This window comes from Ornithorhynchus anatinus, chromosome 7 (assembly GCF_004115215.2).
Source record: "Ornithorhynchus anatinus isolate Pmale09 chromosome 7, mOrnAna1.pri.v4, whole genome shotgun sequence".
In the NCBI taxonomy this organism is placed as follows: Eukaryota; Metazoa; Chordata; class Mammalia; order Monotremata; family Ornithorhynchidae; genus Ornithorhynchus; species Ornithorhynchus anatinus.
In genome coordinates this window covers 46,617,749-46,632,092 of record NC_041734.1, presented here as the reverse complement: position 1 = coordinate 46,632,092, position 14,344 = coordinate 46,617,749, and the positions used below count along the sequence as shown (strand labels likewise).

At 43.7% G+C, this 14,344-nt stretch overlaps 1 protein-coding gene across 1 annotated transcript in view; it reads right to left on the bottom strand.

Annotated features, from left to right (window-relative positions):
• Positions 1–515: 515 nt before the first annotated feature.
• Positions 516–14,344, bottom strand: part of LOC100081686 (interleukin 1 receptor accessory protein) — a 90,745-nt gene continuing 76,916 nt past the window's right edge. Inside the window, exon 10 of the mRNA XM_029069236.1 lies at positions 516–1,843. Within this exon, the coding sequence (XP_028925069.1) occupies positions 1,125–1,843 (719 nt within the window). The 3' untranslated portion in view covers positions 516–1,124. The remainder of the gene's footprint in view (positions 1,844–14,344) is intronic.

Sequence of the window (14,344 nt, the reverse complement as noted above, 5' to 3'; positions counted from 1 at the left end):
TTTCCAAAATCTATGTCCAGGAATGTATCCATAGAAACTGTCCTCCGTTTGCCATGTTCAAGCCTTAGAAGTTCTGCTAGAGAGGACAGAGTTAAGACTTCACCTTTACATGAACCAGTGTATCATAGAGCAAGGCACTTCGGGTTGCATTGAGTCACTTAAATGTACTCATTCAGCCTGGGTAGATTGTCTTTCAAAAGCTCTTCATTCCTTGAAAGCTGCGAGACATGGCAAATCCTCCAGCTTTAATTTCCTAGGTTTTGAATATTCTTCCCAGATGGCCTTCTTCTCCAGACACTTGAATCTCTCCCTTGTCCATTTCTTCCATCCTACTCCCAATCCCCTCTGAATATACACAAATATAGTCTATGAACCCAAGCAGTTTTTTACTTCTTGGGTCTTGAACGTACTCTTGATTACTAATAGGGAATGAACTTTGGTATGATTCAACATGTCTTAAAGGAAAGAAAGGATCAGGGGATGGGGAACACTTTTTTTCAATGAATAAAACAGCATAAAAATATAACTTTATTGTCTCTGTGATGAGGCAGTTTAAGAGTACAGGACTCCACAATAAACATGAAAACACTATTTAGGACTCTGTTGGTAGGGCATCTGGGGGGTGGGAGGTGGGGAGGGGAGTTGGGGTATGCCCTGGGCTCTCTTCCAATCAGAGTGAACCCATCAACCTTCTCCTGGCATTGGCCCCTAATGGCTTCACACTCACAGAAAATACACACACTGTGTGCCTCACAGCACGAGCATAAGTGACCCACTGAGCATGGGATTTATGGACATGGAACAAAGAAACCCACTTAAACTTTATCCCCGGGTTCTAGGTTTTGACATTTGGGTGGGATTGAAAGAATCAAACACTGGAGAGCCATTTTGCCCTGACCTGACGGGATGAGACATGGAAGAGAAGGTCTACCTTTCAGCCATGTTTAGCCGTACTTTCAGATTCAGCCCTTCAGTGAGGACCTGAAGGCTTTCTGTCCCCTGGAAATGAACGGGAAGAAAAATGGAAGCGGGCACCAGCTAATAATAAGAAAATGTTCATGGTTCCCATGGGTTCATTTTACAAAGAGGTTGACGGGGAGAGCCTCTCCCTTCTTTTGTCCAGATTAAAGTACATAGAAGTCGTTGTTGTTAGATAGATCCGTAAAGTGATGGAGGGCAAGAGAGGAAATCTGAGGGGCTGGCACCTCTGCCTTGTTTCCATTCTGGATCCAGTGAGTCTCTGAGTGTCGGGGGACGGGTTTGCAGAGATGAGTCTCCCACTGGGGCTGGACCTGCACCTCGGCCCGGCTTTTACTCCTGAGCTGGCTCTGGCCTCCGCAGTAGGTCACGCAGCACCGACAGGCCGACGAGGGCTTTGCTCGGTGCTTGGCCCTGGCCATGGGGGTCGGGACTGTGCTGAGCCCACTCTTGGAGTCCTGGCGCTCTGAGGGGGCTTTCAACCGGCTTCGCCTCCTCTGGATGTGGTCTAGGCTGAGATCGGACTGAGAAGAACAGCTGTCGTTCCAGCCGGAGCCGGCGTTCAGGCTCCTCAGGGGCAGGGCCAACCTCAGGGCCTTCCAGAACTGGGAGCCCGGCTTGTTGGATTTTTCTCCCTTCCAGCTGATGAAAGGAACGGACTCTTTGAGCTGCAGAACACCTGGGTGGGGATGTTGAAGGGGTTGGTACTCGACTACAATGAGTTGGGTAGCAATGGAGTTCTGGCACATAACACCCAGCTTGAATTCCAGCATGCTGATGCTCTTCTCGGTCACGTAGTCGGGGCTAAGGACCACAATCATCCTTCGGCTCCTCTGGATGAAATCAAACACTGCTTCAACTGTGTCTACAGGGGAGGAGGAAGAGAAATAAATGGACAGGTAAAGATACAGAGAGAATCAGACGATTAGTGGATAGGGCACGGGCCTGGGAGTCAGGGGAATCTGAATCTTATTCCCAGCTTGCTGTGAGACCTTGGGCAGCTCACTTAGACTCACTAGGCATTAGGGCTCTCATCAGTAAAATGGGGTTTAAATATTTGTTCTCCCCTCCCCGTCAGTCTGTGAGTCCCATATGGGACAGGGACTATGTCCGACCTGAGAATCTTGTCTCTTCCACACACGTAGTACAATGCTTGGCATAAAGTAAGTGCTTAATGTATACTATCATTATTATTATTATTAAGCTCAAGAGGGGTTGTAGATGACTATTCCAGTTGGACCATAGGACATAAGATGTTAAACAGTTGTCGTTACTGGATCACATCATTGGTCCACCCAGCCCAATCACCTATCATCCATCTCCACCGGTGGCAAGAGAAAGCCTAAAGGAACAGCATGATGGTTGCCCTCCTTGACTTCCTCCAAACAATTTTTGAATGTATTACCTATCATCACTAATTTCCCTCTCTGATATACCATTATGGATCTCTCCATCTTCAGTGGATGGGTGTGGTTGTCAACAGTCTATCTCCTCCTCTAGACTGTAAGGTCGTTGTGGGCAGGGAATGTGTCTGCTAATTGTTGTATTTTACTTTCCCAAACACTTCATGCAGTGCTCTCCACACAGTGAGTGCTTAATACATATGATATGGTGAATGAATGAACAGCTCCATATTCGCCCTGTCCAGACCCTTTATTTACTATAAACTCCAATCTTGTGCCCTCTTTGCTTCTGCTGACCAGGCGAGACAGCCATAATATTCTCCATCTATCTTCAACTGGAAGCTGATCCAGGAATCGTGTGCAAACTTATTGTGGAGGAACAGCAGATACCCAAGAGTCAGGGGTAGAGATTTCAGATTCTTTTCCATTTACTTTGCTAGATTTAGGACAATCAATAAGCCCCCCTCTATAAAATGTTCTCATAATAACCACATTTACCTCACAGTGGAACCTGGTAATTTAGACAATATTTTGAAATACTACAGGGAAATGCATCCCCTAAGATGCTGAAGAGCATCCCAAGCAGCTTGGCCAAGTTTATTAAGCCTTAGGCTAATATTTGAGATGCTATGGCTTAATGTAATGACCTTGGTACAGAATTTTGCAAGGTTATAAACATGAAAGGGTTGCAATAAATGGTATCACAATGAAGCCACTGGATTTAAGGAACTATCTCATTTATCCAATTAATTTTCCCTAATTAACATTATCAGGAATTCCTAATGAAGGCAGTAGAGCTGTTTGCTATGGGTAAGGTGGTTGTTATCAGGATGTAAAATGCTTGGTAAGTCATTTTATAAAATGTGAAAGATAAAGGTAAAACCCTACACCTCAGGAAAATAAATAAAATCTCTCTCCTCTCCTTTTACTTCCTCCTGTCCCAATTACTATTATCGAGTCTTGTTGTCCCCTGGTACACTCTTATAAATGGAAAACAGTTTATGTAGCCTTTATGAACTTTAATGATCTTTTAATAAACCAGTGTGTGGGCTTATATTATAAATAATTCTGCTATCTCTGTGTCCTGCTAGGTTGAAATATCTCTCCAGTAAACAAAAGATTGCTGTCAAATCAACTTAGGTTTTTTAGAATATGAGTCTGAAGCCATTTGGGCTGTCTGCTTGCTCCAAATGCCATTGGGTAGTTCTTCCCACTTTAGTTCCAAGCAGATCTTTAATATTTTGTGGACTAGATTTCTCTAAGATTTCTTTTCCAAACCCACAGATGGTTCAGCTATCTTCCTTTGGCAACAGTACCACACATCTACTAAAAGAAGTCTTCTAGCAAAGAACTTTGGAGATGTTGTTGTTGTTGTCTTATGCTGGCGAGTCGTGCCCGCCCCATAGCACCGTCATGGACACATCTCTCCCAGAACGCCCCACCTCCATCTGCAATTGTTCTGGTGGTATATCCATAGAGTTTTTTTGGTAAAAATATGGAAGTGGTTTACCATTGCCTCCGTCTGTGCGGTAAACTTGCGTCTCTGCCCTCGACTCTCCCCCATGCCACTGCTGCCTGGCACAGGTTAGTTTTGACATGTAGCAGTTTGCCTTCCACTCGCTAGCCACTGCCCAAGCTAGGAATGGAATTGATATGCCTCTGCTTGGCTTTCCCCATCCGTAGTTGGGACTGGTAGATTACTAGAAACTCTCCCGGTGTGACCCTGAGAGGGGCTTTGGGGATGTACACATTTTAATATCTGCCTAACAACCTCTGGTAGAGATCGTGATTAGATTTAGGAAGAATTTCAAGTTCCATTACTGTGGACCTCAAGCTAAAGAGTGGTGGATAATAATAACTGTGGTATTTGCTAAGTGCTTACTATGTGCCAAGCATTGTGCTAAGTGCTGGGTAGATAAAGTACAGTCAGATCATAAGATGAATAGTCAGTCTGAACAGGGAGACAGTGTGGCCTAGGGAAAGAGCATGGGTCTAAGAGCAAGAGGTCCTGGGTTCTAATCCTTGCTCTGCCAATTGCTTGCTGTGTTACCTTGGGCAAATCACTTATCTCCTCCATGCCTCAGTTTACTCAACTGTAAAATAGGGATTAAATACCTGTTCTCCCTCCTACTTAGACTGTGAGCCCCTTGTGGGACAGGGACTGTGTCTGACAATTAATTTGTACCTACCTCTTAATTAACTTGTACCTACCATAGTAGGCATTCAACAAATACCATAAAAAGTTCTGATTATCCAGTTGGTAGACTAATCAAAACCTCTTCCTCTCCTTTCCCTCCTCCTGTCTCCAAGCTTGAAGACTTTTTGTTTATCATTAGTTGGCTCGTCAGAGGAAGGACAAGGGAAAAGAGGAAACTCAAGTCAGTCCATTTTCCTTCTAGTTAGCAATCGTTATAAAATATTTGAAGAGTTAACATTATTGTGAATTAGGTTGTTCAATACCTGTGGACGACTCATGTTTTCCCTCTATCCACTGTTAGGAAAAATTAAGGGAAGACTACACTGCAAGCCACAGCAAAGTGCCCACAAAGTCTAATTTCAGTAATGTGCTAAATTTACAAGACCTGGAACAGGATATCTTCCAACTCCCTGTCTCAGTGCACTTACACCGTGGGGTAAAATGCAGCAATAGTAGCAAGCTGCCAATTAGATATTCAATAGGATTTCCAAGTATTTCCATATAAGTTCCATTTCTATTTGTGCAAGTCTTGGGACCCAAGCTCATTAATGAGCCTATTATTTCTGAAAAGAGGGCACACTCAAAATGTTGACAAGGTTTGCCAAAAAAAAAGAAAAGCCTGCTTCGGGCACAATGATCCCAGTAATAGAAGTTATGAAGCAAAGGTTCAGGACTGCACATATTTGTTCACAGGCATTGGTATGAGTCATTAGCTATGGAAAGTATCTTCCAGAGACCAGCCAAAGTTCTGGTGGCATGAATTTTAATACTTCAGAAAGCTGTTTGCACTTCTGCCTATCTGTGCCTCTGAAACTTGCAGTTTTTCATAAGTTATTGGTGAGAAGGAATATCCAGCTACATATTAATAATACTAATGGTAATACTAATAATAATAATAACAATTTGTAGTATCTGTTAAACTGTATGTTAAACACCATACTATATTTATTTAGATCAAATACAGGCCCTGTGCCAAATGGGGCTGGCAGTCTAAAAGGAAGAATCCATTTCACAGATGAGGAAACTAAAGAAACTAAGGAAACTAAGAAACTAAGGAAACTAAACAGAGAAGCAGTGTGGCTCAGTGGAAAGAGCCCCGGGCTTGGGAGTCAGAGGTCATGGGTTTGAATCCCGGCTCTGCCACTTGTCAGCCGTGGGTCTGTGGGCAAGTCACATTAACTTCTCTGGACCTCAGTTACCTCATCTGTAAAATGGGGATTAAGACTGTGAGCCTCATGTGGGACAAGCTGATTACCCTGTATCTACCCTAGCGCTTAGAACAGTGCTCTGCACATAGTAAGTGCACAGATACGAACATTATTATTATTATTAAAGCACAGAGAAGTTAAGTGACTTGACCAATGTTACACAGTAGGCAAGTGACAGAGCTAGGATTATTATGCAGGTCCTCCCAGTCATGAGGTTCAGCACACTGATGCAAGCCTTCTGCAAAGGGAAACCTATTTAGGGAAACCTAACACAAACTGGTAACTGTACCTCTATCTTATCCATGTCCTCGTCAGTGGCTTGTTCACATTCATCTCCCTGCCTGGAGCTCTACATTTACTTCTGACAAATCTTTCCTCTCTACACACAATAAGCACTCAATAAATAAAACTGATTGATTGACTGATCGGAATCTGTTTATTGTTATACAGTTCTCTCCCAAGTGTTTAGTACAGTGCTCTGCACACAGTATGCACTCAATAAATACGACTGACTGAAAGAATACTCACTTTGATATTCCCTCACCACTTATTGTACAGTTTGGCAGTTACATTACTCTGTTCTGGTCTTTTAACTTGCATAATGAAAATACACATTATAGCAGAACTGATGTTGTGGATGCGATAAAGTAATGGATGGGGTGGCCTGATCAGTTAATCAATCAATCAAGCTCTTACTGTGCAGAGCATTCATTCAATAGTATTTATTGAGCGCTTACTATGTGCAGAGCACTGTACTAAGTGCTTGGGACTCCACCCAAACGGCTACCTTACTATTACGGGCTCTCGTTATATCCCGGCTAGACTACTGTGTCAGCCTTCTCTCTGACCTCCCTTCCTCCTCTCTCGCCCCGCTCCGGTCTATTCTTCACTCCGCTGCCCGGCTCATCTTCCTGCAGAAACGATCTGGGCATGTCACTCCCCTTCTTAAACAACTCCAGTGGTTGCCTATCGACCTCCGCTCCAAACAAAAACTCCTCACTCTAGGCTTCAAGGCTCTCCATCACCTTGCCCCTTCCTACCTCTCCTCCCTTCTCTCTTTCTACCACCCACCCCGCACGCTCCGCTCCTCTGCCGCCCACCTCCTCACCGTCCCTCGGTCTCGCCTATCCCGCCGTCGACCCCTGGGTCACGTCCTCCCGCGGTCCTGGAACGCCCTCCCTCCTCACCTCCGCCAAACTGATTCTCTTTCCCTCTTCAAAACCTTACTTAAAAATCACCTCCTCCAAGAGGCGTTCCCAGACTGAGCTCCTCTTCCCCCTCTACTCCCTCTGCCATCCCCCCTTTACCTCTCCGCAGCTAAAGCCTCATTTTCCCCTTTTCCCTCTGCTCCTCCACCTCTCCCTTCCCATCCCCACAGCACTGTACTCGTCCGCTCAACTGTATATATTTTCGTTACCCTATTTATTTTGTTAATGAATTGTACATCGCCTTGATTCTATTTAGTTGCCATTGTTTTTACGAGATGTTCTTCCCCTTGACGCTGTTTAGTGCCATTGTTCTCGTCTGTCCGTCTCCCCCGATTAGACTGTAAGCCCATCAAACGGCAGGGACTGTCTCTATCTGTTGCCGACTTGTTCATCCCAAGCGCTTAGTACAGTGCTCTGCACATAGTAAGCGCTCAATAAATACTATTGAATGAATGAATGAATGAATGAACAAGTCGGCAACTGATAGAGACAGTCCCTGCCGTTTGACGGGCTTACAGTCTAATCGAGGGAGACGGACAGACAAGAACAATGGCAATAAATAGAGCACTGTATTAACTGCTTGGAATAGTATGATACAAAAGAATTGGTAGACACGTTCCCTGCTGACAAAGAGCTTACAGTCTAGAGGGGGAGACAGACATTAAAATAAATTATGGATATGCACATAATTGCTGTAAGGCTGAGGGTAGGGTGGCCGAATAACAAGACTTTAAGTGCAATTTGCATCCTGCATAGCTTTAGCCCTTCCATCACAGCTGAGGAACTCTCTGCCTGGCCCCGGCTCTGCCTTCTTCGCCCCTTTTCACATCCGACAATTGCAGCCTTGCCTCCCTGCGTGCACTTGGGCTCCTTTGGTTGAGCTAACTGCTTTCCCTCCCCTCTGCGCCATCAAGAAAATCCCATCCTGTCCCGCTTTCCACCATGAAAGGAACGAGAACAGCACCTGCAGCATAAGGCCTCAAATAACCCCGGGAAAGCAAGTTGCTGCAATAGCCACTGCTGAAGACCCTGAATCCTGAGGAGAAATTCTGCTCTTATAGCCACAGCTCTCTGCTGATTTTTGTTTTAGTATTGTGAACCTCATTTTTGTCCTCATGTTTTATGCTGTTTTAAAGTGTTACTGTTTCACTGCTCCCAGTGTTTCTGTCTTCAGACTCCCATCCCAATATTAATAGATTTTGAGCCCTTCAAGGGACAGGGTCTGTGTCTAATTCACCAAATGTACACTCTTTTTCAGTGCTTAGTTAAGTGATCTATATACAGTAAGTGCTTAATAAGTATTACTACTAGTACTTTGCTTATTCCCTTATCTGGAATTTATTTTAATGTCTGTCTCCCCCAGTAGATTGTAAGGCCCTTGTGGGCAGGGATCGTGCCTATCAAAGTCCATTTTGATAATAATAATAATAATAATAATAATTGTGGTATTGCTAAGCACTTCCTATATGCCAGGTACTGTACTAAGTGCTGGGGTAAGTTCAAGATAACTGTGTTGGACAAAGTCCCTGTCTCACAAAGGGCTCACAACCAAGTGATGGAGCTGGGTTTAGAAACCAGGTCCTCTGACTCCCAGGCCCCTGTTCTTTCCACATATTAACACTGCTTCTTATTGTACTCACCCAAGCAATCAGTACAGTGCCCTGTACACAGTAAGAACTTAATGAATATCAAATATTAACTTTTCTGTGCTTCAATTACCACATCTGTAAAATGGGGATTAATACTGTGAACTCCATATGGCACATGGATTGTGTCCAAACTGATTAATTTGTATCTACTACAGCGCTTAGTACAGTGCCTGGCATGATTAAGTGCTTAACAAATACCACAAAAGAAAAGACGAGTGATTGGTGAGATAGACTAGTGACTGTACCTATCCCAGAAGGCTCTTATGGCTTTCTGAACAGTTTCTCCAGCACAACCTAGAACCTCATTTGATATTGTGTGTTTTGAGAAATGGATAACCAACAATGAGGTCTTTGATTCAGTCAATTTGCCCCAAATGAATCCCATCATAACACAGCTCACTAGGTAGGACCACAGAAAAATGAAGGCAGGATCCCCAACTTGTTTAGTTGTATTCTGAACTGAAATGCCTGTCTCCCTCTCTAGACTGTAAATCTGTTACAGGCAGGGAAAGTGTCTTTTAATTCTATTGTCTAGTACTCTTCCAAGTACTCGGTACAGTGTTCTGAACATAGTAAGCCCTCAGTAATTATGATTGACTGATTGAAAGGAATAATAGAGCTAATTTAAGGGGTGGGAGAATTTGCCAATTTGAAGAGGTGGTCTTTTCTCCCCTCATCATCTCTCTCCCCCATCCCCATGGCCAGCAGAGCCTGTCAGAGCAGAGACCCCAAAGGTCCTCCCTGTCTCATTCTTTCCCAACCCCATGGTGAAAGTTTGGTGGCCCAGGCAAGCCTTCAGCCCTGGGACTGCTGTGTGAGAAATCAATCAATCAGTCGATCAGCGATACTTATTGAATGCTCACTCAGTGCAAGAGAACTGTACTAAGCACTTGGGAGAGTACAATACAGCCAAGTTCCCTGCCATAAAAAGCTTACAGTCTAGAGGAAGGAGGTATACAGCTAGGACCTACTTGCCATTTCAGTAGTTCTGCTTAAATGTTCCCCTTCCCAAACCGAGCTCGGCAGAACTAATGACTCTCGGGTTCAATCTGGAGAGGAGGCAGGCTTGGGAGCAGAACTACTGAGGCAGAGGAAGCTTCTGGCTTCATTACCCTACCTACCACTGGGCTCTGAAATGTCAGCATTTCCAGAGCCGTGGAATGTCAGGAGACCCTAGAAACAGACGGACCAGCCTAGCATGCAGCAATCATCAGAGAGGTTGCTCTCCTTGAGCAGAGTCTTTGAACACCAGGCAGCCAAGCAAGAGATTCAAAATCAAGGACAGTCAAAGCAAGTGGCAGCTCCACTGGAACAGAAAGGGCTATCTTCACAAGCATACAGTATGGACTAAAATACTGGGTCATATGAAGGTTTCTTCATCCAAGCCCAAAAATGCAAATGGATTTGCCAGACTACTTGTTTTGTTTTGTTCTGTTTTGCTTTGCTGTCTGTCTCCCCCTTTGAGACTGTGAGCCCGTTATTGGGCAGGGATTGTCTCTATCTGTTGCCGAATTATACATTCCAAGCGCTCAGTACAGTGCTCTGCACATTCATTCATTCATTCATTAGTATTTATTGAGCGCTTACTATGTGCAGAGCACTGTACTAAGCACTTGGGATGAACAAGTCGGCAACAGATAGAGACAGTCCCTGCCGTTTGACGGGTTTACAGTCTAATCGGGGGAGATGGACAGACAAGAACAATGGCAATAAATAGAGTCAAGGGGAAGAACATCTCGTAAAAACCGATGGCAACTAAATAGAATCGAGGCGATGAACAATTCATTAACAAAATAAATAGGGTAATGGAAATATATATAGTTGAGCAGATGAGTACAGTGCTGTGGGGATGGGAAGGGAGAGGTGGAGGAGCAGAGGGAAAAGGGGAAAAAGAGGGTTTAGCTGCGGAGAGGTAAGGGCGGGTGGCAGAGGGAGTAGAGGGAGAAGAGGCGCTCAGTCTGGGAAGGCCTCTTGGAGGAGGTGAGTTTTAAGTAGGTTTTTGAAGAGGGGAAGAGAATCAGTTTGGCGGAGGTGAGCAAGGGAGGGCGTTCCGGGACCGTGGGAGGATGTGGCCCAGGGGACGACGGCGGGATAGGCGAGACCGAGGGACGGTGAGGAGGTGGGCGGCGGAGGAGCGGAGCGTGCGGGGTGGGTGGTAGAAAGAGAGAAGGGAGGAGAGGTAGGAAGGGGCAAGGTGATGGAGAGCCTTGAAGCCTAGAGTGAGGAGTTTTTGTTTGGAGCGGAGGTCGATAGGCAGCCACTGGAGTTGTTTAAGAAGGGGAGTGACATGCCCAGATCGTTTCTGCAGGAAGATGAGCCGGGCAGCGGAGTGAAGAATAGACTGGAGCGGGGCGAGAGAGGAGGAAGGGAGGTCAGAGAGAAGGCCGACACAGTAGTCTAGCCGGGATATAACGAGAGCCTGTAGCAGTAAGGTAGCCGTTTGGGTGGAGAGGAAAGGGCGGATCTTGGCGATATTGTAGAGGTGAAACCGGCAGGTCTTGGTAACGGCTAGGATGTGTGGGGTGAACGAGAGAGACGAGTCAAGGATGACACCGAGATTGCGGGCCTGAGAGACGGGAAGGATGGTCGTGCCATCCACGGTGATAGAGAAGTCTGGGAGAGGACCGGGTTTGGGAGGGAAGATGAGGAGCTCAGTCTTGCTGCACATAGTAAGCACTCAATACATATTATTGAATGAATGAATGAATTCTCTGTGTCATCTTCTAATGTGAAAGAAATATAGTTGGGTTATGTAATCCAACATCCTAATTCACAAAATTGCCAATGCTATATGAGGTAGAGAGACATGGTGACCTGTAATCTAATTTATAAAATTTTAGTGATCTGATATCACTAGTGGTAACCTAACCAGAATTCTAATAAGTGTGAGGAATAAAGAGAAAAATTTTATAAGTACAATTGGTTGCAATGCTAATCTTTTAATTATTCATATTCCTAGACCATCATCAATGGGTGAAAAAAAAATTTATGGAAGATTCTGACCCTCCCATCTCTCATCCCATCACAAACTAGCTATATAGTGGAAGAAGATAAGTATTCTTGCAGAACAGTTACCAATTTAAAATGTGTCTGTTTATTGTTGTATTGCAGTCTCCTAAGGGCTTAATACGGTGCTCTGCACACAGTGTTTCATAAAAACATTTGAATGAATATATGAATGACACATAAAGGGTATCTTTCTACAGGCAGTCAAAGCATATTGACTTTGACAAATAACTGAGAAAAATACCTGGTGCTTCTCCCATTCATGTGTACACATAATTTATGTGTATATGTGTGTGTGTGTGTGTGTGTATGTGCATGTATATATGTATGTGTGCATGTAGGTTTATGTATGTATGTACATATACATATGCTTACATATGCAAGGTGTACATATATATTTTCAAATATAAGAGAACAAGAGTTGTCTTGCATGTTTGAAGGTAACATAGCAGACAATGGAATTTCATACATGGTAGAAATTGTGTCTTTTTACTCTATTATACTTGTCCAGGTGCTTTATACAGTGCCTTGCACACAGTAGGCTGTCAAAAAATATTATCGATTGATCGTGAACACAAAAATAGCATAAGGGCATGCTTCTAGCCCCTTATCTCACGAGCGCAAGCTCTGCATTTAGGACTGAAATATCAAGGGAGTGGCCAAAAGACATGCCCACTTCTTCAGCTAAGACACCAGTATTGGGATTCCCACTGCCATAAGACTACCTTTAAGTGTGGTAGAGGAAAATATCCTATTGCCAGGGAGTATTGGGCAGGAAGGTGGTTTGCATAAGAGACATTTGACTGGGCTACATATTTGCAGGATGTCTCTACCTTACCTACCTCCACCTAGAGAAGCAACATGGCCTAGTGGATAGAGCACAAGCCTGGGAGTCAGAAGAACCTGGATTCTAATCCCAGGTCTGCCACATGTCTGCTGTGTGACCTTAGGCAAATCATTTAACTTCTCTGGGCCGCAGTTACCTCATCTGTAAAATAGGGATTAAGAGTGTGAGCACCCGTGGTACAGAGACCGTGTCCAACCTAATCAATTTAATCTACCTCAGTGCTTAGAACAGTGCATGGTACATAGTAAGCACTTAACAAATACCTTAGAAAAAAAAAAACTTACCCAAGTTACACAACAGGCAAGTGGTGGAGTCAGAATTAGAACCCAGATCCACTGACTCTCAGGACCAAGCTCTTTCTAGTAGAAAAAGTGTCCTTCTACCAACTCTGTTATACTATACTTTCTCAAGCACTTAGTACAGTGTTCTACACATAGTAAAGGCTCAATAAATACAATTGATATGATACAATCTAAAGTGGGCAATTTCCACTATTAACATAAGCCTGTCTGTTCTAACTTATCAGATAGCATTGTTGTTGTTGTTTGTGGTATCTGTTAAGTGCTTCTTAGACCTGGGGTAAATAAAAGTTAATCAGGTTGGAAACAGTCCCTATTTCACATGGGGCTCACGGTCTTAATCTCCATTTTACAGATGAAGTAACTGAGGCCCAGAGCAGTAAAGTTACTTGCCCAAGGTCACACAGTAATAGCAAAGCCAAGATTAGAACCCAGGTCCTTCTGACTCGCAGGTCTGTGCTCTATCCACTAGGACATGTAGGGTTGGGAGAAGAATATAATCTCTGGTGGCCAGAATAAGGTAAAATCCTAGAAAGATGACAGCTCACTGTCTTTGAAACCATCTCCACCCATTTCTACAGTGCTTCTAGCTGTATTGTCTTTCATTACTGGAGAGTACAATTTTGTTCACTGAAATGACTTTGTATTGTATTTTGGGAGTCACATCCAGGGAATAGCATAGACATCGGTAGAATCAAAATCTAAGCAAACGTTATAATTGTCAATAATTGTCAAATACGTCACCTGTGAGAGTGTTTATTGAGCCAGAAGAAAAATTCCCTAAAAGTGCAGGGTGCTGGGAGGAGGGGAAAGGCTTTAAAATTCACCTCACATCACATGGAAAGAATTAAAGGTAGGGTGGTTGGGGGGAAATCAGGGAAGAGTACTTAAAAATACTTAAATTAGGGATTGTCTCTATCTGTTGCATAATTGTACATTCCAAGAGCTTAGTACAGTGCTCTGCACATAGTAAGTGCTCAATAAATACTATTGAATGAATGCTCTTCTCTCTTTTTTTCAAAAATGACCATGGAAGATTCTGCCTCTGCTGGTAAATTAATTTCCTCCCTAGGGGCTGGATATTTGGGTGGGGAGGGTGGAAAAAATTTCCGATCCCATCTGAGCAGTGTCAGACTGTGACCCAGCACTTCATGCCTCCTTCCTCCCCTTCCATCTTTCTTTCATAAAGTGCAGAGCTTGAATTTCAATCATTTGTGATTGTTCAGAAAATATTCCATTCATAATTTCCATGATTTGTGTTAAATCATTTTGTTTAATTCTAGTGGACTTATACTTGCAAACTGCCTTAAATAGGAAGTTACCCTCCTTTTAACTAAGTCTTTAATTTCTCTCTGAAGCAAATTTCAGTCGATTTTTACTTTGTTGATTTCCCATTACAAGTGCTGAATATTGTCCTGGGCGACTGATTAAAGAGAATGGTTGCTAATTGTACCATCCACTTAAATCAGTATGAATATAAGTAGTCCACATTTTTCAGATTTGTACACATAATTGTGACCATCGATTCTTACACTTGAACTTGATTTCT